This window comes from Chiloscyllium punctatum, chromosome 24 (assembly GCF_047496795.1).
Source record: "Chiloscyllium punctatum isolate Juve2018m chromosome 24, sChiPun1.3, whole genome shotgun sequence".
Taxonomy (NCBI): domain Eukaryota; kingdom Metazoa; phylum Chordata; class Chondrichthyes; order Orectolobiformes; family Hemiscylliidae; genus Chiloscyllium; species Chiloscyllium punctatum.
In genome coordinates, this window is record NC_092762.1 from 40,857,896 (window position 1) to 40,883,231 (window position 25,336).

General features: G+C 45.3%; 1 protein-coding gene across 4 annotated transcripts in view; it reads right to left on the bottom strand.

The window, feature by feature from the left end:
- Nucleotides 1–25,336, bottom strand: part of LOC140494475 (tropomyosin alpha-3 chain) — a 112,774-nt gene that overhangs the window by 24,395 nt on the left and 63,043 nt on the right. For all 4 annotated transcript variants that reach the window (XM_072593693.1, XM_072593691.1, XM_072593690.1 and 1 more), the window contains one exon: nucleotides 1,742–1,875. In XM_072593693.1, the coding sequence (XP_072449794.1) occupies nucleotides 1,742–1,875 (134 nt within the window). The remainder of the gene's footprint in view (nucleotides 1–1,741; nucleotides 1,876–25,336) is intronic.

The following is a 25,336-nucleotide window of genomic DNA, read 5'->3' on the forward strand; positions in this document are numbered from 1 at the left end:
GGGTTGGAACAACATGCTGATCTCTTCATTGGGCGTCCTTATGCTATCATGAAGGGGCATTTCACAGAATCTGCTCCCTTTGGAGAAAGGGAACACAGCCGAGTCTCCTTACAACAGCCTTTCAAAATTCTCACTGTGCAGCCTATGGCCCGCCAATCATCATGACAAGAAGTTGAAGCCTTCTCTAGTCTCTCTCTTTTTCATCTAGCTCCAGCTCTTTGAGCTCAACTTCTTAAGAGCTCACCCAACCCACCCATCTCCTCTTCCCACCCTTCACATTAAGCCAATATTGGAAATTGCTCCCTCTCTTCAGATGTTTCCTCTCTCCTTTAAGTCTGCCATTGACACCCTTCCGATTAAAAAAGCAACCCTTTACCTCACCGTCCTTGAAAACTATACCCCAGCTTCTAAACTCCCTCTTCTTTCCATTAGTCATCATTAGTCCCAGTAGTACCCAGTAGTACTCTTCATCCTAGAGCTCATTGTCATCTTCCAATTACTTCCTCGCTCTCCAGAAACCGCCAAGTTTAAATCCCTCAAATCAAGTCTTGTTGCCATATCAAATCTGCTCCTACTAAACTTATCAGTGGTGTCCTGTGTGACTGGAAACATTCTCTTGCTGTTCTTCTCAACCTGCCTGCAAGCCTTTGACATGGTGACCACATCCTCCTCTTCCTCCTCCAACGCCCCTCTCCACTCTCCTTCAGTGAGTCAGGACTGCTCTCACCTGGTTCCATTCATCTCAAACTCATCAGAGCAAGAGAATCCTCTGGACCTTGCCCCACAACATTATCCAGCAATCTGTCCTTTACCCCCTCCTATTTCTCATACAATCCTGCCTACAGCAACCCTCAAAATCAACGGGATACTCTCACATGCAAACTGACAACACGCAACACTGTCTCTCTTAACTCCTCACTCTCACTAAACTATTACACTTCTTGCTAACATCAGACCTGAATCACTAGAAGTCTCCTCCAGTTAAATACTGAAGCCACTATCCTCACTCGCTGTACAAGTTCCATTCTCTACCTAAACCATTTGCCAGCCAATTGTCTGAATAAGTGTCCCAATGTTTGACCTTGACATGAGCTTCTGACCACCTATGATTATGTAATGTTCCACCTGTAATATCTGCAGATACTGACCCTGTCTCAGCTCAATTGTGACTCAGGCTCTCACCCATGCCATCGTTACCTTCAGTCTCGACTATTCCAAAGCACGCCAGGCTTGTCCTCCATCCCCGAATCCCTACTGGTCAACCTTCCCCAAACCAGATCCCATCAGCCCACCAGGTTCTTGCTCACTTGTTTGGTCTTCTGTTTAAGCAATGCCTTAACTGGAAAGTTCCCATCTTTGTTCCAAATCCCTCTGTGGCTCTACCCCCTCCAGCTCTCACCTTCTGCACTCGCTGGTCTGGTCTCTTCAGATTTTAATTGCTCCATTACTGATTACTAATGTCCTCAACTATCAATATCCCAGGCTCCAAAATCCCTTCCCCCTCAACCTCTGTACTCCCACTTGCCTGCTGTAAGACATCGCTACTTCATTCAAAGCAGTTTTTATCTCTTTGCTTAATCTTATCATTTTAGATTTGATGTCAAGTTTCAATGATTATCTAACACCATGTGACATTGAATTATGCTCAATTGAAGTAACTACTCATGTTCGTCAGAGGTTATCTGGTGGTGACTGATCTCGCTCAGATTAAGGATGTTCTCCAGAATTGATCATCACTCACCTCTCGCTCTCGTCCGCTGCCTTCTCTGCCTCCTCCAACTTCTGCAGGGCAGTGGCCAGACGTTCCTGTGCCCGGTCCAGCTCTTCCTCAACCAGTTGGATCCTTCTGTTGAGGGCAGCGACCTCTCCTTCAGCCTGAAACAAGATGGCAAAGAGACATAGATTGGGTCTAATTCATTTCCTGATGTGGTCTTTACACAATACCATTACAGTGCAAGAGTAGTTGGCGGAGGGTTCTCTGCTGGGCTCTTAAATGTGGTTAAACCTTCAAAAGATTGAATAGAATCCAACAATTTCAACTGTAACTAGTCTTTTCTACTCTGACGCAACATGATACCAAATCTCTCAGAGGAACCGCCTAGTGAGTTAGGAAGTTAATTCAACAGTACAGTTCAAAGGCTTGGAGCTTGGAAATACCTCAACAAGTGGAATACCTGTTATACAGGCCGGGTTAAAGCTTTCACCCGTTAAGAGTTTGCTCGTCTTGCAATTTAGTTTGCTCCAGGGTGTTAGAAGCTGTTGGAAATGGGATGAACAGAGGGTTAGGATCAGAGGCAGTGGAATGAAATCCCAGCATTTCTCTGTTGTGTTTGGTTGAGCAGTGACCCTCAGCTGGCACCCTCATGAGGAGATGACAATGAGTGAAAATAACGTCAGCACAAACACAAATTCTTAACCAAAAAGAGGCTGCCTGGACTGACGGACAAATACCTCTCTTAAATATGGACAACATGGTGTCAGTAACTATCGGTTCAGCACGAAGACATCCACTTTTCTCAAAGAAACAACTGTCTTTTCACTTACATGGTGTGCATTTCCCTCTGAAGCTAATTGCAGGGAACACATCTCAATCTTCCACCGTTACAAGGACACATTAGGATTTCTCACCACCCTGAGTCCCATCTCGATCGCCAACGTTTGGAAGTGTGTAGCACACCCAGGAATAACTGGGTTCAACTTGCCTCTAGGATCACACCTAGCCTCCCTTATGCCAGAGACTGAAATGCTGGGGAAAGAAGGACTAATATTCATCTGCTATCACATGGCCCAGCCCTACACTGACTAACGAGAGCAATCAGTCAATAACAGAGCCAGACCCGACCAGAAGGAAGCCCCTATTGATAGACTGCTTCAAGAACCATGGGTCAAAAGTCAATTATCATTCCTAAACATCCCACACCCACTACACTTCATGCCTCAAACGAATCATATTCTACATTCAAAAACCTTATTTCCTGAACAAAATCCATCCAAGATGAGTCAATTATCATCATCTGCTTCCACAGGTCATGTTGGAAATTTGTGATGAAGATTGGTAGGGGGGTTTGATGAAGGAAGGGAAATACAGGGAGAGGAGGAGGGGCAGAGGAAGAGGTTAGGGTGGGAATTCTAGAGGTTCCAATGAATGCACTATTAGTGGAGTAATTAAAAATTAAAATTCCTCATTGGTGTTGTCTTTCAACAAAGACTCCCGTACTACTGGCTCCCTGAGCTTGTTGTAGCTGGATGTTAACTCTCGTTCATGTAAAAAGGAATACAAGTCCCTTGGAAGTTCTGTCACAGAAACTTTAAAAAGAAAGCTGCTGTTTTTTGTACTAAATTGATTATCACGCTGCAGCTTTCTCCCAATAATCTTGACTAATCTGTGTCTCTCCGCAGCCTCAGAGTATGCCTCATCACTGTGTTTCACTCAGAGTTCCATACAGTCAACAGTTGGGGCTGCTCAGTAGATTACAGGCCCACACCGTACTCCAGTTACAATCCATCATCTTGAAAATGACTTCCATTAACCAATCCATATCTCCATAGGTCACTATTCTCTTCATTGTGCTCAGCACAAGACTTCATGAACAAACTCTCTGCTGAGATGGAGGCTGGGAACAAAGTCAAATTGAGAAGTGATAACTAGCATCATTTGGCAAAGTGAACTTTCCCTCCCATTAGTGTTGGCCCATCTGCAGCCTTTAACATGGTAACCACGCCATCCCCCTCCATCGTCCTCCTGTTGATGGGTCTACCCTCACCATTCCACTTTCATCTGATTACAGCAAAAGGATTCTCTAGCCATGGCCCCTCTTCCTGCATGGTTCCCTCTGTCCCCTCATCTCGGCCTTACTTCTCAGCCACTCAGTGTGCAGTTTCCACTTGTACACAGAAGGGACCCAGTTCCACCTCGTCACCACCACCTCTGAAACCACAAAGCTGGTCCCACAACCAGTTCTGAATGAGGCAATTCCATCAATGAAATTCCGGGACAATCTAACCATGGGCTACAGCCTCTCCCATGAACTCCTTTTGCTAGCCACCAACCCATTCACACTTGCCGACCACCCTCCCAGTCTGAACCCAACTCTTTGCAACCTCAGTGTTATATCTGACTGCGAGGACACATGTACACCATCAGAAAGAGCTCTTACTTTCTGCCTCAGGTCTGCCCCTACCTCAGTCTGTCTGCTGCAACCAATCCTACACTCATTACCACTTTCATTCAACTATTCTAATGTACTTGAGGCTGCTCTCCGACATTTGACCCTCTGTAAACTTGGGGTCATTCAAATCTATTTGCACCAAGCTCCTGTTGTGGGCGGCACGGTGGCACAGTGGTTAGCACTGCTGCCTCACAGCGCCAGAGACCCAGGTTCAATTCCCGCCTCAGGCGACTGACTGTGTGGAGTTTGCACATTCTCCCCGTGTCTGCGTGGGTTTCCTCCGGGTGCTCCGGTTTCCTCCCACAATCCAAAGGTGAATTGGCCATGCTAAATTGCCCATAGTGTTAAGTAAGGGGTAGATGTAGGGGTATGGGTGGGTTGTGCTTCGGCGGGTCGGAGTGGACTTGTTGGGCCGAAGGGCCTGTTTCCACACTAAGTAATCTAATCTAATCTAATCTGTTCCCATCACTCCCCTGTTCACTGACCTATACTGGCCGTTGACTATGTAATGCTCCAATTTTAAAGTTCTCATCCTTGTTTTCAAATCTCTTCATTGGCTTGCCTGTCCTCTTGTCTGTAACCTCTTCCAATCCCACAAGCTGTTCTGATATCTGCACTTCTCCAACCTCTGATTTTAAATTAAATTCCAACTTTAACGGCTGTGTCCCCAGCTCTCCAGAGCCACAGCTCTGCAATTCAGCAACGAGACCATTCTGTTCTCCTCTGAAAAAAAAACTCTCACTTAGGTCCAACTGGTCAAACAGTTGGCTTAATATAGTCTTATGTCACTTGGTTTCAACTACTGTTGTAAGCCAGAGAGAGGGGGGGGGGGGTAATGTAAGAGATGGAAAGTTAAAAAACAAAAAGAAAGAAAGAAACTGAGAATGAAACAGAAAGAGGAATGGGAGAGAGACAATGAGTGAGAAAGCCAGAGAGGGAAGGAACGTGACAGAAAAGGGAAGAAAGAAAGTGAGAATGAAAGAGAGGAGTGGCGAGGGTGAGGACGAGGGCAGGGGGGGGGGGGGGGGGGGGGAAGGGGAGGGCGAGGGGGGAGGGAGAAGGGTGGGGGGGGAAGGAGGGCGAGGGGCGTGAGGGCAAAGGGAGGGGGAAGGCGAGGGTGAGAGGAGCGGGCTGGCTGAGTTGGGGGGGTGGGGGGGGAAAAAAGAGGGTGAGAGTGGGGAGCAGGGCGGGAATGTAAGAGAGACAAGACAGCAACAATGAGTGAGAGAAAAAAAGAGAGAGAGAAAAATGATAGAGAGAGAGAGAGAGAAAAATGATAGAGAGAGAGAGAGAGAAAAATGATAGAGAGAGAGAGAGAGAGAGAGAGAGAGAGAGAGAGAGAGAGAGAGAGAGAGAGAGAGAGAGAGAGAGAGAGAGAGAGAGAGAGAGAGAGAGAGAGAGAGAGAGGGGGAGAGAGAGAGAGAGAGAACCCAGTTTGAGTAATTTCAATTCCAGTTCCTGATTTTTAATGCTCTGCAAATATCTTCTGCAAAAGCAGCCCCTCACTATCTCTGGGCTACACACGCTCACTAACAGAGAGGGTCTTTTATATGGTCTTCATCATGAATATGACAGGAAAACGTAACACACACGCACATGTTGACCATGTGTTAGATGGTGCGTTGGATTGGAGAGAGCTGTTTTGTGTTTGCTGGTCCCCACAGGAATGGAAAGGCAAGTGATTGATGTTATACAAAAAAACTGTGGGAGAGAATCTCATCCACACCCCTCAGTGCCAGCTCATTGACTTGAATGCAAGTACTGAGGGCATTTCAACTTGGCACTGCTTCAACAATCATCAGCTCGTCACTGGGTACAATAGTGTTTACCCTTTAGGAGTGTCCAAACTCCTAAAACCTTAAATCAACAGTTAACAAGAGCAGGACAGCCAGCTGGAGAACTATAGGTCAACATGTTCTTTGCAACGCAGGGGTCAAGTCTCAATAAAATACACAGAAAATCAACACTGTTTTATACCACACCCCACACACGCTCACCACCCGCCCAAATACGCCCCCACCAACCCCCTCACCCACCCAAATACCACAACCCACCCACACACACAACCCCACTGACCCAAATACCCCAACACACAACCTCACCTACTCAAATACCACACCCCACATATACACCCAAATACCCCCCCCACCCAAAACACACTCCCCACCCAAGTGCATCCCCACAAACCCCAGTATCTCCCACATTCACCCCTACCTACCCATCCAAATATCTCAATTCCACCCCCCCCCCCAAAATATCACCTTCCCGTCACCATACACAGGCCCACTTCCACCACACAAATATCCACCTGAATACCACTCCGTCCTCATTGTTTTGTGGTGGTCACGTGTAAACTAGTGCTTACTGTCTCATATACATGGTCTCCTGAAGAGGAGGACCCTCCCCTACAACACCATCACTGTCAGCACCTGAGAGGGCCTGTCCCTCACCCCTGGCCACCATCCACACAAGCCCTGACCTTACAGCAGAAAATCACTGTTACAATGGGTCAGGATGGGACAGCAATATGATCACACAACAATAACAAATAAGCCAAGACTATTTGAGTGATAATAATTAATCCCAGACAAACCCTGCGCTCCTCCCATAGCTATTCCACATGCTCAAATGATTTATTCCTTTCTGCTTTCCCTCATCCACACTGGGGTCGTTCCGAACATTGATTGCCCTCTGCGTACAAATTAATAGTTTGTGTACTCGTAAAAGCCAATGTCATTTTGTCAATAAAATTTAAGAGAGTTTTCCAGATATACCCTTTCAATTCTCTTACCGTGTTGTATCAACTAATCTCCTGTTCCAGACCAAAATGCTCAAACCTCGCCTCGATCTCATGGTTCTTGTCTGCTGTACCTCTCCAAGGCTCAGTCACCACAGCTGGATATACTTCTCAAGGTGTGATCTGACCAGAGCTACTACAGGAGTAGATTTGTCATTTCTACCGTATGCAACGGATACAGTAAACACGAGACAGTGTTCCTCCAGGATTGAGGGTGCTACGTGGACAGCACAGACTACACACTCAGACACAGCATACTGGTACGTGTATATTCATATAGTTTGACCATATAGTTTAAGATCCTGTTGTGGTTGGTTCTTTGATCATTCAGTCAAGTTAAATAGTAGGCGAAGACTCCCAGATGCCCTTTGTTATCGAAACACTCTATAAACCCTCACTGGGACCAGCGTTACCCCCCGTTTACTGTCACAAAAAAAAAATCTAGATGGGAAACACCGAACCAACTGGAGTTAGAATTGAGCTAGTAACAATAGATTTGCCAAAAGTTTCAGCTGGATTTATTGGCATCTGAAGATTTTCCTGGAAAGGGAAGGACACGGAGAAGTGCTATCAAGAAACAAGGACACATCTACAAGATGCATTGTAACAACTCTCTCTGGCTGCTTCAACAACCTGTGTCTCCTACCACACAGAACGACAAGGGCAATAGATACTTGGGAACACCACCACCTACAAATTTCCCCTCCAAACTGCTCACCATCCTGACTGAGAAATAGATCACTGTCAGTTTAAAATCTGGAACTCTCTCCTAACTGTACTAGGAGTACAGTTAGTTCTCCTGTAATGCCATAGTTGCATTCCAGCCAAACCTCACTTAATAGAAAATCGCTTAATAAAAATAATGGGTTAGGGGGAGACCAGCAAAAAAGAAAATCCCTCATGATCACTCAAAAAAAGGTCTAACGGAAAGTATAGCACAGTCTGAATGAAGGGATAAAGTTATATTTATTAAGAAAACAAAAGTAAAGTTAACACACAGTACATTTAAAAAATATTGTTAATGCAGGGACAGAGGGTCATCATGGTGCATTAGGTAGACTCCCCTCATTCCTGTTAAGTGAGCTATATCACATATTCTCTTCTTATGCTCAAAAAACTTTATAATATCGAGCTTCTCTTCTGGTGTTATAGCCTCTCTTTCAGGTTTACCACCACCAACTTTATTATCAGGATGCTTCTTGCTAACATTCTTGTCACTATGCTCCCCCCCCCCATAATTTCAAACAAAAAGGGATAATCTAGGAGGAGTATACCTTTCGCAGGAAGCTGCTCAATGTCTCTCTCTCTCAGAAAGTGCCCTGTTGGCAGCTGACAGTGTGCAGAATGAAGCACGCGAAACGATCACAGCTGGAATCAGCTGGTAAGCATTTGCAAAAATACCGTTACTTAATTCCTCAGCAAAGTTATAAGCAAATTGTGCTGCTGGAATGTGCGTTACCCAAGAACTGCCCGTCTGAAGGTAAAGTCAGCATTGTCCTACCAGACCATAGGGCTGCTCTCTCATTAGAGACAGAGAGAGAGAGACAGAGACAGAGACAGAGAGAGAGAGAGAGAGAGAGAGAGAGAGAGAGAGAGAGAGAGAGAGAGAGAGAGAGAGAGAGAGAGGGAGAGAGAGAGACAACTGGAGGTGGTTTAACAGGAGAGTCACCAAATGAACTGCAGTGATTTCAGAAGGCAGTTCGTCCCCACCTTCACTAAGGTCTAGTCCACATCACCGATGTCCTATGAATAAATAAAGAAAACCACAATGCATAGTTCCAATATCTTACAAGTTAACCTCTATTCCCTGAACTTTGTACTGGAGGGAGCTATGATTCAATGTTTGTGCTGACTCTATTCAGTATTCATACATCATAACAATATGAAATATTCGCTGGGAGTTGGTAAACTGGGTCCCCATCTGTTCCCCTCAGACACAACATCACTCAAGCTGCATGAATCCAATGCCACCCCCAAACAAAACCACTGCCATTTCACACACAGTCTGGGTCCAGATCTCCCTGATACAATGTCACTCCTTCACAACTGGAAGCCAGGATGATCATCAGTTGATTGCATGGTTTACAGTTGGACTTGCAATTGCCTGGATACTGAAGTAGCCTGTGCGAAGTGCAGCAGGACCTGAACAATATCCAGGCTTGGGCTGGTGAGTAGGAAGTAATATTTGCCCCACACAAGTACCAGACAATGACCATCTGACACCATCACCCTTTGATGTTTAATGTTATTATCACAAGAAATAGGAACAGCAGTGGGCTGTTTGGCTTCTTCAACCTGTTCCACCATTCAATGGGATCATGACTGATCCAACATTCCTCATGTCTTTTTTTTAAATCCATTCCCCATAACCCTTGATTCCCTAGATGCTCAAGAGCCTATTTCAGCCTTAAATATACACCAGGACTCTGGCCCCATCAGCTCTCCGTGACAATGAATTTCAAAAGCTTATAACCCTCAGAGATTAGAAATTCTTGCTCATCTCAGTCTTACATTGGTGCCCCTTTGTGCTGAGGCTATGCCCTCTGGCCCTAGATTCTCCCACAAGGGGACACCCTCTCAGTATTATACCCTGTCCAACCCCTGAAGGATCCTGTATGGTGATTAGATTAGATTACTTACAGTGTGGAAACAGGCCCTTCGGCCCAACAAGTCCACACCGCCCCGCCGAAGCGCAACCCACCCAGACCCATTCACCTACATTTACCCCTTCACCTAACATTACAGGCAATTTAGCATGGCCAATTCGCCTGACCTGCACATCTTTGGAGTGTGGGAGGAAACCGGAGCACCCGGAGGAAACCCACGCAGACACGGGGAGAATGTGCAAACTCCACACAGTCTGTCGCCTGAGGCGGGAATTGGACCCGGGTCTCTGGTGCTGTGAGGCAACAGTGCTAACCACTGTGCCACCCACTAATGAGCTGTGATCTCAAAGCACCTCTCATTCTTCTAAACTCCAGATAGTAGAGCCCAACATGTTTAATGTTTGCTCCTAAGACAATCCCTCCATACCAGGGACCATCCTTGTGAACCTTCTCTGAAGTGCGTGCAATGAAATGATCTCTTCAACAACACGACCAAAACTGCTCTCAGTATTCCAGATGTAGTCTCATCGGTACCTTACACAGTTGCCTTAAGACTTCCCTACTCTTATACTCCAACTGCCTTGAATAAGGGCCAATGTTCCATTAGCCTTCCCGATTCCCTGCTGCACCTGCGTGCTAGCTTTCTGTGCATTGTGCACAAGGCCCCCAAGTCCCTCTGTGTTGCAGCTTTCTGCAGTTTTTTCTCCATTTAAGTTATACTCTGTTCTAATGTTCTCCCCTCCAAAGGTGAACTTCACATTTTTCCACATTATATTCCATTTGCCAACTTTTTGCTCACTTAATCTATCAAATTGTCTCTGTAAACTGTTCATGTTATGATCACTACTTCCTTGCAGATCTTTTACTCGGAGGTCATTTATTAAACCTGCCTCATTACATGTGCGCTGGTTGGCTTCATGAAATATTGCTATAGGAAAGCTATGCCTAGTGTACTCTAGGAATTTCCAATTTAATTAACCCAATCGACATGAAGATTAAAGTCACCCACAACTATTGTTCTATTCTTTTTCCATGCTGCTATTATTTGTTGATTTATAGCCTTTCCCACAGTTTGGTTACTCCCTCCTTTGCTGTTTTTTTCAAACTTTGCCTCAATGGGTTTTACAATATCTGAGCCTAGATCATCTCTCACAACAGTCCTCATTTCACTTCTTAATAACAATGCTACACAAACACCTTTTGCATCCCTTCTGTCTTTCCAAAAAGTCAAATATCCCTGTATTTTAAGCTTCCAGTTCTGATCTCCTTGTAACCATGTTCCCGTAATGGCTGTGAAATCATATTAATTTACTTCAATTTGCGCTGTCAGCTCATCTACTTTGTATCTGAAAGCACAAAGCATTCAGAATAAAGCTTTTAAGTTTATTCTTTTACCATTGTCAAGCATCCTGTCATCACTATTATTTAACTGAAACAACAACATAGATCCTATGGCTACAAGAGTTGTTCAGAGGAAAGGAATTCTGTGGTGAATAAGTCACCTCCTGACTCCCCAAAGCCTGTCCACTGTCTCCAAGGCTCAAGTCAGGAGTGTGATGGAATACTCCCCACTTGCCTGGATGGGTGCGGCTTTAACAACACTAAGTGCTGGCCACACAGGAAGGAGACAAGAACATTAACCAACACAGAATTCAAGGCCGACATTCCAATGCTGTATAGAGATGTCATCTATCAGGTAAGACGTGAAAAGATAGGGGCCCTGTCTGTCTCTTATGTGGATTATACTTATGATTATGACCACATTTCAAAAGGTATTTGGCTATGAAATCCTTGGGTCAGCAAGAGGTCATATCAATGCAAATATTTCTCTAACTGACCATAATCACATAGTCAGGCTGGTAATAGCTCCTGGGTTCAGGTGCTGAGGGGAGGGATGTACTGGAGACCCTACCCACAATGGCCAGAAACTTCAACAATTCACTCCAAATCACTGCAACGCAACAAAATCAGATATTAGACAGCACCCTGAGAAGGGGTCAAACAAAAAGACAAGATTTAACCTTTGGAAAAGAATTGAACTCCCTACCTAATCCCAGAGTTGTAAATGTACAAAATGGAATGGAGTAGACTGCTAATGGGAACATTCAAACATCCCTGCTAAGGTGCATTTTATAACTTCATTTCCACATCTGTTGGGCCGAAGGGCCTGTTGCCACACTGTAAGTATTCTAATCTAATCTCATCTGAAAAGGTGGCACCTCTGATAGTGCAGCACTCTCCCAGTACAGAATGGCAAGCTAGGTGATACACTCAAGTCTCTAGTGTGGGACTTGAACCAACAATCTTCTTCCTCAGAGGAGACAATGACATCAGGAAGCGGTCCTGCATACAAAGGGTTATGGGAATTTGTAACTCCACCGAAAGCTATTGTGGTCAGGGGCCAATTGATTTGCTCAATTAACATATACAGAGGAACCTCGATTATCCAAAGGACCCAGGTGGGGAGTATTTCATTTGTATAATCAAATGCTGGGTAACATAGTTAGCTGAGCATCGGCACCTTGTGATCTTGTTTGGATAACCTGAAATTCGGTTAATCGAATACTGGATAATTGAGGTTCCTCTGTAGAGGGTTTTTGGAATCAATGTGGATAGGTGGAGGACAGGTTGAAATGAATGGGATAGCAGGTTTAAGGGCCTGAGTGGTCTTTTCCTACACAGAGTTGTAGAAATGGAAGCAGGCCATTCAGCCCATCAAGTCCACACTGACCCTCCAAAAAGCATCCCATCCAGACTCATCCTACCCTAGTAACTCTGCATTTCCCAATGTCTATACCCTTGAACATTATGGACAAATTAGCATGGCCAATCCACCTGACCTGCACATCTTTGGACTGTGGGAGGAAACCGGAGCACCCGGAGGAAACCCACACAGACACGGGGAGAATGTGCAAACTCCACACAGTCACCTGAAGGTGGAATTGAATCCGGGTCCCTGGCATGGTGAGGTAGTACTGCTAACCACTGAGCCACCATGCCACCCTGGACATTTATAGGGCGGCACTAAGAGTAGGGAGGTACTGGAAAGTGTTACCACACCGGAAGAAACATCAGCTCAGAAACTGAAGGTATAACCACAGATTGACTGGGGATTTGTTGTGTGTGGTTAAAGACCTTTAGGGTCTCGTTGCTGCCCTGAGGAGAGTAATTACTAAGATTCTCCCCACTCCCTAGCCCCCATCCTACCCAGACACATGGGGAACGGGACTGTGCCTCACAAAGAGAGTCACATTGTTCTCAAATGCCAGCCTGCAGCTTCAACAAGGCAGGAAGCCTGTTCCTGTGAGAACAACAGCCTGTTACACAAAAGTACAGCGGAGTGGACAGAGTCAAGTTTACTCCAAAAACATTAATTACATTAAAGTGACATTCCCTTCAAAACAACCGCTGCCAAATTAGCCGCTGTGCTTCGGTGAAAGGAGATTAACTTCTTGCTATTTAGTTTAATCAACCTTCAAAAGTTTAAAAGCAAACAGCAGGATTTCCGAGTGATCAGGGTCAGTTCTTGGCACCAGAAACCCGCCCACTCTTCCCACTGATGGGACTCAGCCTATTCCTTATATGGTAAAACTCAGCTCAAACAGGGTGAGACTGCTTGGTGCGGAGTGTAACAGTGAGACAGACTCGCACTCATCCAGCACCCACAGAACAGGGAGCCCCCACATTCCTCAGATACCAATGCTCTTGCAGACTTCCTCAATTTCAGTTCCTTTGAGATCTGTCAAGTATTTCCACCCAGTGAACAAAACACAAATCAAAAATGTGACATTCCCCTCCTCCCTCAGACAACCCTATAAATAGCACCGTGCGGAGTTATGGGGTCTCTCCTCCCTAGGAAAGGCCTCTTTTGTTGCCAAGGTAACAGAGAGAGTTCAGTTTTCACTCTGCTTTTTCAAAAAAAAACCTAAGGGTGGAGCTTGATGGAGAATAGAACATTTAACCACCCTGAGAAAAGCTGAATTGCATAACTGTTATGTCAACTTTCTGTTTTACATCATATGGTCTTCATAGTGAGTGTGTATTTCCCACATGCAACAGGCCAGGAATTTAACACTCTGTGGACTGCAACACACAATTTTGCTGTCAGTGGCATTTTCACAGTAAAACTTCAGAGGTATCCCAGACTTCAGATTCGAAATGGTAAATCATCAGCCAAGTTCCTAAGACAACACAAGATAAACAGCTCCATGTCGTCCACATTTGCAATTAACCTCTGGTTCTAAGGCATGGCTAACATTAGCAGATCTTTGCTTTCTACTGGGAAGACAGGGACAAAGAGAGGAGTAAGGAACCATTCTTATTGTGGGAGCCTGACAACTGCACCACGAGCCAAATCCCAGCTAATACGGTCCAGAATCAGCAAGATGATTCCTGATAAGAAACATTCCTGTAAGGGGGAGTCAGGAAGTCCAGATTTTCCAAGTAAGAGAACTTGGAGAGACAGGTCGAGTTTGAACAATTCAAACTGGCTTTTACCATTGATAGCGTAGCGCTGTTACAAAAGGAAATTTCAACATCCGACTGATTAGTCAGTGTCTGGTACAAGGATCAAATATTACTTAAAATACATCATCTTGGCTGGATTGCCTAATGAGCAACTCACTGGCTTGATGTGAACTTGATAAAGCCAAAATGATTAACCGCTTACATTTCTTTGATAACAACTGGATGGGTCTCAGAAGAGGCAATTTTGGCCAGCTCAGGTGTGAGAGGCAGTGATGTTTCTGATTTCCACTGGGTGAAGGCACAAAGTAGTGTCATTGGGCACTGACCGGGTTTCAGTTAGACCTTTAGCAAATTGGTGGCTGTAGAAAATGCTTTCCCCAATAAAAAGGAAGTTTCCACTGTCCCAGAGGATATTGGATTAGCCATGATAAATGCAGGGTTAGAGAAGGTAGGCAGCTGGATCTGAATCTTTGGAGAGTTGGTGCAGACTTTATGGGCCCAACAGCCCGTTTGCACACTGTAAGGATTCAATGGCAATAGGGCTGTTCTCTCATTAGAGAGAGAGATAACTGATGGTGGTTTAACCGGAGAGTCACCATACCTCAGTCATGGAGCAAGGTTGAGAAAGCAGTATGTTCATGGTAACTTCGGTGAGTGCAGGAATTAAACCCACACTGTTAGTATCACTCTGCGTCTCAAACCAGCCATCCAAACAACTGAGCAAACCAGCTCCAAGATACTGTTCAAAGGCTACACTGATAGGGTGGGAGAAGGTTGGTTTACAACATCATCACCAGCAGACTGACTGCTCTAACAACTGTCTGCTCTTACTGTAAATCTGTTCAGAGAATTGAAGACTAAAAGCTCTTCCCACTCTCAACCTCATTACCAACTCATTTCAAACTTGGCTTCCAGGAGCTAACCACTGACATGAAATAATCTAAAAGTTTTCCGTGCACCGAATCAACACAATTTTGTTAAAAATGAACATTATGGGCCTTGCCGAAATTTCTTCACAGGACAACTTGGGACAGAGCAGTGAGCTCAAATTACAGATGTCTTTTGACCTTTCCGCAGAGAAGAATCTGCGGAACAAAATCAACCTGCTCCCTTCCCAATCTGGATGGCTTTTAAAACAAGTAAACCATCAGCCTGCCAACGACCCTGGGTGGTGCTGCAAAGTCCACTCACCCTCCAACCTGTAAAAACTATAAATCCCACAGACTGGGGCACAGTTTAATCTCATCTCAAGGAAGCTGTTTCAGTGAAAAGATAACAAAGGCCACCCAGTTGACTTCTATCATTTGTGTACTCTCAACATCAGGTTATTTACTAAGCGAGGCAACTAATCTTCCTCATTAACAGAGGCAGTTGTGACATGGAGTCATAGAGATGTACAGCATGGAAACAGACCCTTCGGTCCAACCCGTCCATGCCGACCAGATATCCCAACCCAATCTAGTCCCACCTGCCAACACCCGGCCCATATCCCTCCAAACCCTTCCTATTCATATACCCATCCAAATGCCTCTTTAATGTTGCAATTGTACCAGCCTCCACCACTTCCTCTGGCAGCTCATTCCATACACGTACCATCCTCTGCGTGAAAAAAACCATGGAGGGGAAGAAATTGGGGGGGGGGAGGAAACAAGTGCAAAGGTCACCTGCTACTTCCAAACCTCATGCTCATGCCTCAATGTTACTCCGTTGCTGTATGTATCCCTCTAAAACCTTACATTAAAATGAGCATTTTGGCAGAAAGTAGCATATTGATTGCTTCTACCATCTCCTCAGTTCCACAGACTGACCACTGGAATATTGTATCACGAGTTCAGTTTTCAATTCCCCACTGTCCAGCTCTTCTTGTTTCACTGTTCTGGACAAGTCTATCCATTGTGAAATACTTACTACCCACTTAGGCAGTTCAGTGGCTATGCCAGTATTTATTGCCTGACTAGTTGCTCGAGAAGGTGGTGGTGAGCTGCCTTCTGGAACTGTAGCAGTCCATGTGCTTTATGTAGGTCCACAATGCTGTTAGGGAGGGAGCTTCAGGACTGTCCAGCCACAATAAAGTAATATCGACATAGTTCCAAGTGAGGTGAGTGGCTTGGAGGCCAAACCTGCCGGGGCTGGTGTTCCCCTGTATTTGCTGCCGTTGTCCTCCTAGATGGAAGTGGTCGTGGAAGGGTTTGGAAGGTGCAGTCTACAGAGCCTTAGTGAATTCCTGCAGTGGATCTTGCTGCTACTGAGTGTCAGTGGTGAAGGGATTGAAGGTTTGTTGCTGTGGGGCTAATGCCGAAACGTTGATTCCCCTGCTCCTCGGATGCTGCCTGACCTGCTGTGCTTTTCCAGCACAACACTTCTCAACTCTGATCTGCAGTCCTCACTTTCTCCGAATTAAGCAGGCCGCTTAGTCCTGGATGGTGTCAAGCTTAGTGATTGTTAGAGCCCAGGCAGATAGGGAAATATCCCATCACACATCTGACCTGTGCCTCAGACAGGCTTTGAGAGTCAGGAGGTAAATTGCTCTCCGCCCTTGTAAATCCTAAAAAAAAAACCCACAGCTCAACCATCGCTACACCAACGAGAACACATCCAGAAACAAGTATCCTGTGGTTTCCCACGGTAAAACTTTTGTGAAAAAGGAAACTGAAGCACTTGTCACATTTTCTCAAGTGCTGTTCTGTTCGAGAATATTTAACGATGAAACATTGTGGAAGAGGCCATCAGCTCTGTTCACAGTCATCGCAAACACGATGCGTGATAGTCCCTTTCAACCTTGGATCAAGGAAGTCTCTCTGTCAAAGCTGACAGTTGCAATCTCTCACAACAACGTGAAGCATTCCAGTTGGATGAAGATGTTTTCATGATCACGAATATCAAGTGACATATTTGCGGTGAGGCAGGTAGGTGAGGGTGGATTTAAAATATAAACAGGCTAAGGGGATTAATTACAGGGAGAGGTTGCAAAAGAATTGCATATATTGCCTTGGGTTTGAGATACGGAGAGGTGAGCTACCATTTTAAAACACCTGGATTAGGTTAATATGGTCAAAAGGGAAAGTAATTCCTCTCACAAAGAGGAAAAACAGTGAAACTAAATCATGGGAAACAGAAATGAAAATCTTTTTATCAAGTTAGAGCTGGACCATTCAAAAGTAGAATCAGGAAACATTTCCTCTCACAAAACTGGAAGTGTGAGTGGCGGGAAGTTTGTGCATCAAAATGTTTTGTTTTTAAGCAAATAAAAGTTGAGTAATGTGCGCGGCTTTGGTCTTCCTGCCTAAGGCCATATAAAGGGTGCAGCAGAGATTCACTGGGGCTGATGCTGGAAATGACCAATCATGGAATTTTACAGTACAGAAGGAGGCCGCACAGCCCATCATGTGTATACTGGCTCTCAGAAGAGCTACCCAGCAAGCTCCATTCTTCATCAGGAGGGACTGGTTTAGCGAGGCCTGTATTCACTAGGGTTTAGAAGGATCTGATTGAAAAGTATAAAATTCTTACAGGGCTGGAAGACTAGATGCCAGGGAAGAGGTTCTCGCTGGGTGGGGAGTCTAGAGATAGTCTCAGGATATGAAACAGATCGTTTAGGACTGAGATGAGGAAACATTCCTTCACTGAAAAGGGTACTGAACCCGTGAGATAGCGACATGTTCATGGGGAGAAAGCGGGAATATGGCTGTGAGGTAGAGGGTCAATCACGATTCCATTGGAAAGGGAAGTAGGTTGAAGGGCCAAATGGCCTACTCCTGCTCTGGGTTTCTACGTTTCAATACTGAGGCCTTACTTTAAAAGGAATCTGACCAGAGGACGTCCTTTGCTTCTTTCTTCAGAACTGCCCTGAAAGGTTAGTTCAATGGTGTTTCTTTCTCCACAGATGCTTCCACCACCTACTTCCAGAGTTTTCTGGAGATATCTTTCCTGAATGAGGGAATGGAATTTATCAAGTTAGAGCTGGGCCATTCAGGAATAGAATCAGGAAATGTTTCTTCTCACTAACTAGAAGCACGAGTAGCGAGAGGTTCGTGTGTCAAAACGTCTTTTTTAAGTAAAGATCTGGAATCATCTGTCTCAAAACGTAGGATGTTGTTAGAGAGTTGCAGCTTTCAAGATGAAGATTGTGAAGTTTGCTGATGGTCAAGAGTACGGAGGGACCTGGAGATAAGGGCAGCTGCAGGTCAGCAATGCTAACAGAATGTCAGCACAGGGACAGGCCCTTCGGCCCAAACTGGTCCATGCCGACCAAAATGTCCATCCACACTAACCCCATTCCCCTGCACTTGGCCCATATCCTTCTAATCCTTTCCTATCCATGTATTTGTCCAAATGTCTTTTAAATGTTGTTAATGTACCCACCTCAACCACTTCCACTGGCAGCTCATTCCATATGCGTACCACCCTCTGGATAAAAAAAAGTTGTCCCTCACATTCCCTTTTATCCTTTCCCCTTTAACCTTAAACTGATGCCCTCAAGTCCTCGATTCCCCAACCCTGGGAAAAAGACGGAGTGCATTCACCCTATCTGTGCCTCTTATGATCTTGTACACTTCTATAAGATCCTCCCTCAGTCTTCTATGCACTTAAGAAAAACGACATTACTTGTCCAGCCTCTCCCGATAACTCAGACCCTCGAGTCCTAGCAACATTCTTGTAGATTTCTTCTGCACTCTTTCCAAGGATGTTTAAGAACATCCCTCCTATAGCAAAGGTGACCAAATCTAAACACAATACTCCAAGTCAAAACGTGGGTGCCGGAAGTGCACAGCCAGACAGGCAGCATCCGAGGAGCAGGAGAGTTGATGTTTCAATCATAAGCTCTTCATCAGGATGAAGGGCTTATGCTCGAAACTTCGATTCTCCTGCTCCTCGGATGCTGCCTGACCTGCTGTGCTTTTCCAGCACCACACTCTTTGACTCTGATCTCCAGCATCTTGCAGTCCTCACTTTCTCCACAACACTCCAAGTGCGGCCTCACCAATGTCCTGTACAACTGCAACATAACTTCCCAACTTCTATACTCAATGCCCTGACTGATGAAGGCCAGTGTGCCAAAAGCCTCATTCACCATCCTTTCTACCTGTGACTCCACGTTCAGAGAACAGTGCACCTGAACCCCAGGGTCCCTCTGTTCTACTGTACTCCTTAAGGCCCTACCATTCACCATGAAACTCCTACCTTGATTTGACTTTCCAAAATGGAAGACCTCACACTTATCCATATTAAACTCCATTTGCCATTTCTCGGCCCACTTCCCCAGCTGATCAAGGTTCTGCTGCAATTTCTGATAACCTTCCTCACTGTCCACAATACCTCCTATTTTAGTATCATCTGCAAACTTACTGATCATGCCTTGTGCATTCTCGTCCAAATCATTGATATAGATAACAAACAGTAATGGACCCAGCCCCGACCCTCCATGAGTCACAGATAAAGGGCTTCATTGTCTCTCTCAGTTGTTGCAGCAGATAATTAAAAGTGAAATATTATGGGTTAAAAACAGCCAGTTCTGTCCACAGCTGATTTAACCGCATGACAGGGGAATTCCTTTAGACGGACTGCAGACCCAAAATGATGGACATCTCCCAGTGACAGAAAGGCCAAAACAGGATATCCTCAACTGGCAGAATTCCCTGAGAGGCGGATGGCTGAGTCACCAGTGTGGGCTGCTGCTCCAGTACACCAAACAGTCTGTGCTGATGAGCTGGAATTTGTGTGAAGATATTGCATGGACCTTTGGGGGTTGGGGGGCAATCATTCAGATGCGATACATTAAACCGTGAAACTGAGACCCCAAATCTGAGCTCTCAGATCCCGCAGTTTGAGGAGGTCAATATTTTTTGCCACTGCTCTCCAAATTCTGTGGCACTGTTAACCCCCCCCCCCATGTACCTCCTCGGCGAGGGTCTGTCGGAATTCAGTCCGAACTCCGCAGCACCCATTACTGCCGCATATTTTGAGAGCGCCCAAAATACTTGGAAAGGCCAGTCTCTAGAGACGACGTTGAAATGCATTATCTGATCTCCGCAGTGCTGTCTGTGGGCATTGGCTAAGAGTAACGGGTTACCATTGGTCTTATCTTACAACAGCGTATACTCTCTGCTTCACAAGTACTTCTTTGGCTGTTAAGCATAAAGACACTATGGAAATAAAAAAACTTTGATGAAGAACCCGGAAGAGAACTGGAGGGAGGAGGAGGAGGAGGCCTCGCTTGGTAATCTCAATGCTCTACACAACCATCTTGGCTCCTCAGCAGCTGGAATATTCACAACCCACTGAACATTTGTACAGGAAGCGGGCTGGACTGCTGGAAGCTTTGTACGGCGGTGATAAAAAGGCAGCTTGTTTTTCCAAACTCAGCTCATTATGAAGATGGCCTCTCGCAGGCAGCTGCTGACTCAGTCCCATCAGTCTGAGGTTTTCAGCCATAGCAAAGACACACAGGGGCCCTCCGAGGTGAAACACATCCTGGACACCAGGTAGATAACGTCAACCGGTCAGAGGTCAATCAAGCATTTAGATCCTTCCACTGAATTCAAACTCCATCATTATTTAATGTTATTTAAATACACTGGGGGAACACATGAATAGAAAGCAACTCTCAATGTGACCAAAAAGAGACTTTAAGTGACTTAAAAAGGCAGGACTTCTACTGTTAATGGTAGGACCACAGGGAGTGTTGCTGAACGAGATCCTGGGTGCAGGTGATTAGTTCATAGAAAGTGGAGTCGCAGGTAGACAGGCTGATGAAGAAAGCATTTGTAAAGCTTGCCTTCATTGGTCAGGACACTGAGTATAGGAGTTAGAATGTCACGCTGCTGTACAGGATATTGGTGAGAATACAACTTTTAGAATACTGCATACAAGTCTGGTCGCCCTTCTATAGGAACGATGTTGTTACACTTGAGAGGGTGCAGACAATGTTTACAAGGATGTTGCCATGGTTAAGGGCTTGAGCTTGAGGGAGAGGCTAAATAGACTGGGCCTTTATGTCCCTGGATTGTCAAGACACTGAGGGGTGACCTTATACAGGTGTATAAAATCACGAGGGGCATGGATAGGGTAAATAGACAAGGTCTTCTTCCCAGGGTAGAGAAGTCCAAAACTAGAGGGCATTGGTTTAAGGGGAGGGGGAAAAAAATTTAAAAAGGGGGCAACATTTTCATGTAGAGGGTGGGGTATGGATGGAACAAATTGCCAGAGGAAGTGGCGGAGGCTGGTACAATTATATTTAAAAGGCATCTGGATGGGTATATAAATAGGAAGGGTTTAAAGGAATATGGGCCAAGTGCTGGCTAGATTAATTTAGGATATCTGGTCCGGTGTGGATGAGTTGGACTGAAGGGTCTGTTTCCATGCTGTATAACTATAATTCCAGGAGATCTAAATTCTCTGGACGCGGTCCAGAGGAGCTTGACTTCCCAAACTCCAATAATCTATGTTGTGCCATCACTCCAAATGGACATCTAAGCAGGGCCTAAAACAACAGGCTTTCACTGTCATCTGAATATTAATAGGTCGGCTCACATCCCCTCAGCCCACGTACAGACCCAAAGGGGAACGTGGTCATGAGCACCCGGTATCTCTGAAGTGTCAGGTTCGTGAGGGCTAGAGAGGGTCAGGGGTACTGCAGAGTGGTAGGAGGAGAGTGAGGGCTAGCCTATGGTGTCATCAAACATGGCAGCACACACATCACTACCACTGGGGCAAAAACGTTTCCCCAATCACTGGCCACTTACTGTGCACAGCAATTAAAAGGATAAGGAAAAACACAGTAAAACTTGTGAATGAGACACTCTGGTACAGCTCTTCTTGGATATTTCAAAATGGAACAGCAGTATGGTCATTCCAAGTGTTACTGCTTCTTCCCATGTGGACTTTCTACCGAGGCTCATGCTGAGTGAACAATTTTCTATGTAAAATGTAAACTGTAGGTAGAAGGAGCTGAATCCCGAGAGATGAGCTCATCTGTAAATTCTTTCCTCATTCACATTAACAGTTCAGAGAGTTTCCACTCCAGACCTGGAAAACATTTCGTGGCTGGAAATATTCATGTAAATACATCAAATGACACAGATTCCCCTGTAGAAACTCTGCCAACGGTTTCATTTTCATTACCTTCACCTTATCCAGGAGTTTGGTGGGCAGGGAGGGTGGAAATCAATGGAGAAATGTAGGCTCGTTCATTCGAATTTCTGTACCTTCCCATGTGGAGACTCCAATTTTTCAGCGGCGCTAGCTCTCTTGCTGCTCAGGAAGGAAATCCTATTGTTCGACACAGGAAAGGCCTTACTGGGTGTGTACGGTTCACAAGGCCAGTCCAGCATCAATTCAACCAGAATGTACAAAATGGTAAAGACAGACTGCATGGTGAAACTCCCTTCAGTCATTTGCACTTGCTATGCTGCAGCAGGGTGCTTAACTTTGGTCTGTTAGAGTCTGGGATAGAGGAACAGCAGGACTCGGAGCCAACTCCTCTCCACCAGTAGGAACAAGAGTCTAGGTGAGCATTGCAAAGTGACCTCCACTGCGTTGAATAGCCGCTTCCATCTTTAGCTGGCACGCAGTTCATCACCAAAAGCCTGTGGGTACAGGACCTCAGCTTGAGCATATTATCCAGTACTGAGTGAGTGCTGCACTGTCTAAACAAATCAGGCATGAAACTGAGGCCTCATGCCCTCAGGTAGGTACAAAGAGCAGAAGGAGAGTTCTCCCGGACATCCTAGCAAATATAAATCCCTGAAGGAGATAATCTCGTCGTTATCTCATTGCTGTTTGTGGAGTTCGCCATGCCCAAATCGGTTGCTTCATTCACTGCGTTAGAGCCGTGTCCACTTTGACCAGTATGATACTGGCTGTACAGAGCTTCGGGCAGAACCATCAGGTACAAACCCCAGCAAAACTGGGCTGCGCCAATAAAGCAGGAGGCACCACCAGTCTGTGCCAATCCGTCCACTGAAGCCAAAGCAAAGGCAACCGCAGTGATCAGCCTGAGTCTAGTGTTAAGCTGAGAAACATTTATAAAACAGACCAAAAACACATTGGAGAAAGAATCTGGGGGACTCCAAGGTTACGGAATATGGAAGTGCGCCAGTGTTTACTTCATGCTATTTGCCTGACTGGAACTCAAGCCCAGATCTTGAGGTAAAAATGTCTAAGCACCACCTCCCACACACTACAGTTAAAGCAAAAGATTTCCCAATGGGTTTAGAATCCAGATGAACTGTAATATCACAATGATGACAGAGGCTTTCAGAAGGCTTTACGTGAACTCAGGAGGTGCAAACAAGTTTCACACCGTCAAAATATTTTCAAAGAGAAAACTACGTGACTAATCAGTTCAGCAGTCTCCCACCAACAGCAACGTGACAGTGATCAGACTTGTGTCTGTAACCCCCAGGATAATTATTTATTAGGGAAAATACTCACGTTCTGAGAATCAAAGAATGGTTACAGCACAGGAGAAAGCCATTTGGCCCAAAACGTTTCAATGCCAACTCTCTGCCAGAACAATTCACATAGCTGCACTCTCCTGCCTCTTCCCTGCAGCCCTATAGCTGCTCTTCAGATAAGTATCCAAATCACTTTGAAAAGCCACAATTGTAAATGCCTCCCCCACACTCTCAGGCAGGACGTTCCAGATCTAAACCACATGCTGCAGATTCAAATTTCCTCCTGGTTCACTTTAAAATTAATATCTTCTAGTTCTTGACTTTCTGCCAATGGGAAAAACGTCGCCTTATTTACTCTATCTAGCCCCCTCGAGAATGTTCAAAACATGCCATCAATTATCGTTCACCCAATGAAGAGAAAGCAAACTGGGTCTTCTCACTCAAGTGTCAGCATCTCTTGACACTGCAGCACTCCCACCCTCCATGGACTATCCCCAGCTAGCTTCACCTGTCCAACCCACAATTCTCAATCCTTCCACTGATAGGAACAGCTTCATTATCTTTTCATGAAATTATCCAACTGATCCCAGTCTGCCTGATATTTGAACTGCCCACTATCTTATTTCCAAGGGAGACAATCCCAACTTCTCCAGTCTCTTTGTAACTGAAGCTCCTCACCCTGGGACCAATCTTTATAGCTCCTTCTCCACATCCTTCCCATGGTGCAGCCTACAGTGTGTGTGTGTGTGTGTGTGTGTGTGTGTGTGTGTGTGTGTGTGTGTGTGTGTGTGTGTGTGTGTGTGTGTGTGTGTGTGTGTGTGTGTGTGTGTGTGTGTGTGAGAACATAAAACGCCAGTTGAGGCCAAACCAGTGTCTTGCACAAGTTTTATATAACTTTTCAAATAAAAACCTGAAGTACTGCAGATGTTGGAAATCTGAATTATAACCAAGTTCTGGAGAAACTCAGCAGGTCAGATGGCATCTGTGGGACGAAGGAAGTATCATATTGGACTCAAAACATTAGCTTTGTTTCTCTATCTATCCCCACCACAGACGCTGCCAGACCTGCTGATTTATATAGAGACACACACACACACACACACACACACACACACACACACACACACAGTTTTTATTTAATGTAAATTTCTTGCTCCCCTTTTAATAAAAACCAGGATGCTGTATATTTTATTAACTGGTTTCTCAACTGGTCCTGCCATTACAGTCAATGATTTAAGCGCATATGCACCCTCTGCGTCTGCACTTCCTTGAGAATTGTGCCCTCCATTTTCTGCTCTGAGTCACAGAGTAATAGAATTACTGGGCGACCCCCGTATCCGCGGGTCCGGTTTCCGTGGTTTCAGTTACCCGTGGTTTACTGCTGCTGGAATATATTATAGGGAATGTTCCAGAATCAGGATCAGGAGGCTGCCGGCAAGGTACGTTTCCCAATTAAACGAATGGTTCCGCTCTTATCCGCGGTAAGATTCCATGATAAGTCCTGGAACGTATCCCCCCCAAGGGTACTGGGACTACCATATATAGCATGGTAACAGATCCTTCGGCCCAACTCATCTGTGCCGACCAGACATCCCAATCTAAACTAGTCCCATTTTGCCAGCATTTTGCCCATATCCCTCTAAACCCTCGGTTCTCCCTCCTGGTTCTTCCTTCACCTCAAACCATTCTGCATTAAATGTAAATCTCTTACTTGTCCACCCATTCCACTTCTGGCTATGACCTTTTGAAATTTTAAACTAATCCCCTGACACTTGACAATACTCCCAAATTTTGAAACTGTACCCTGTTCATCACGGTCTACGTATTGAATCCGTATCAGAAAAAAAAAACAGATGACCTTAACACTGACACCCAATAGACTTCACTTATAAACCCAGCTCC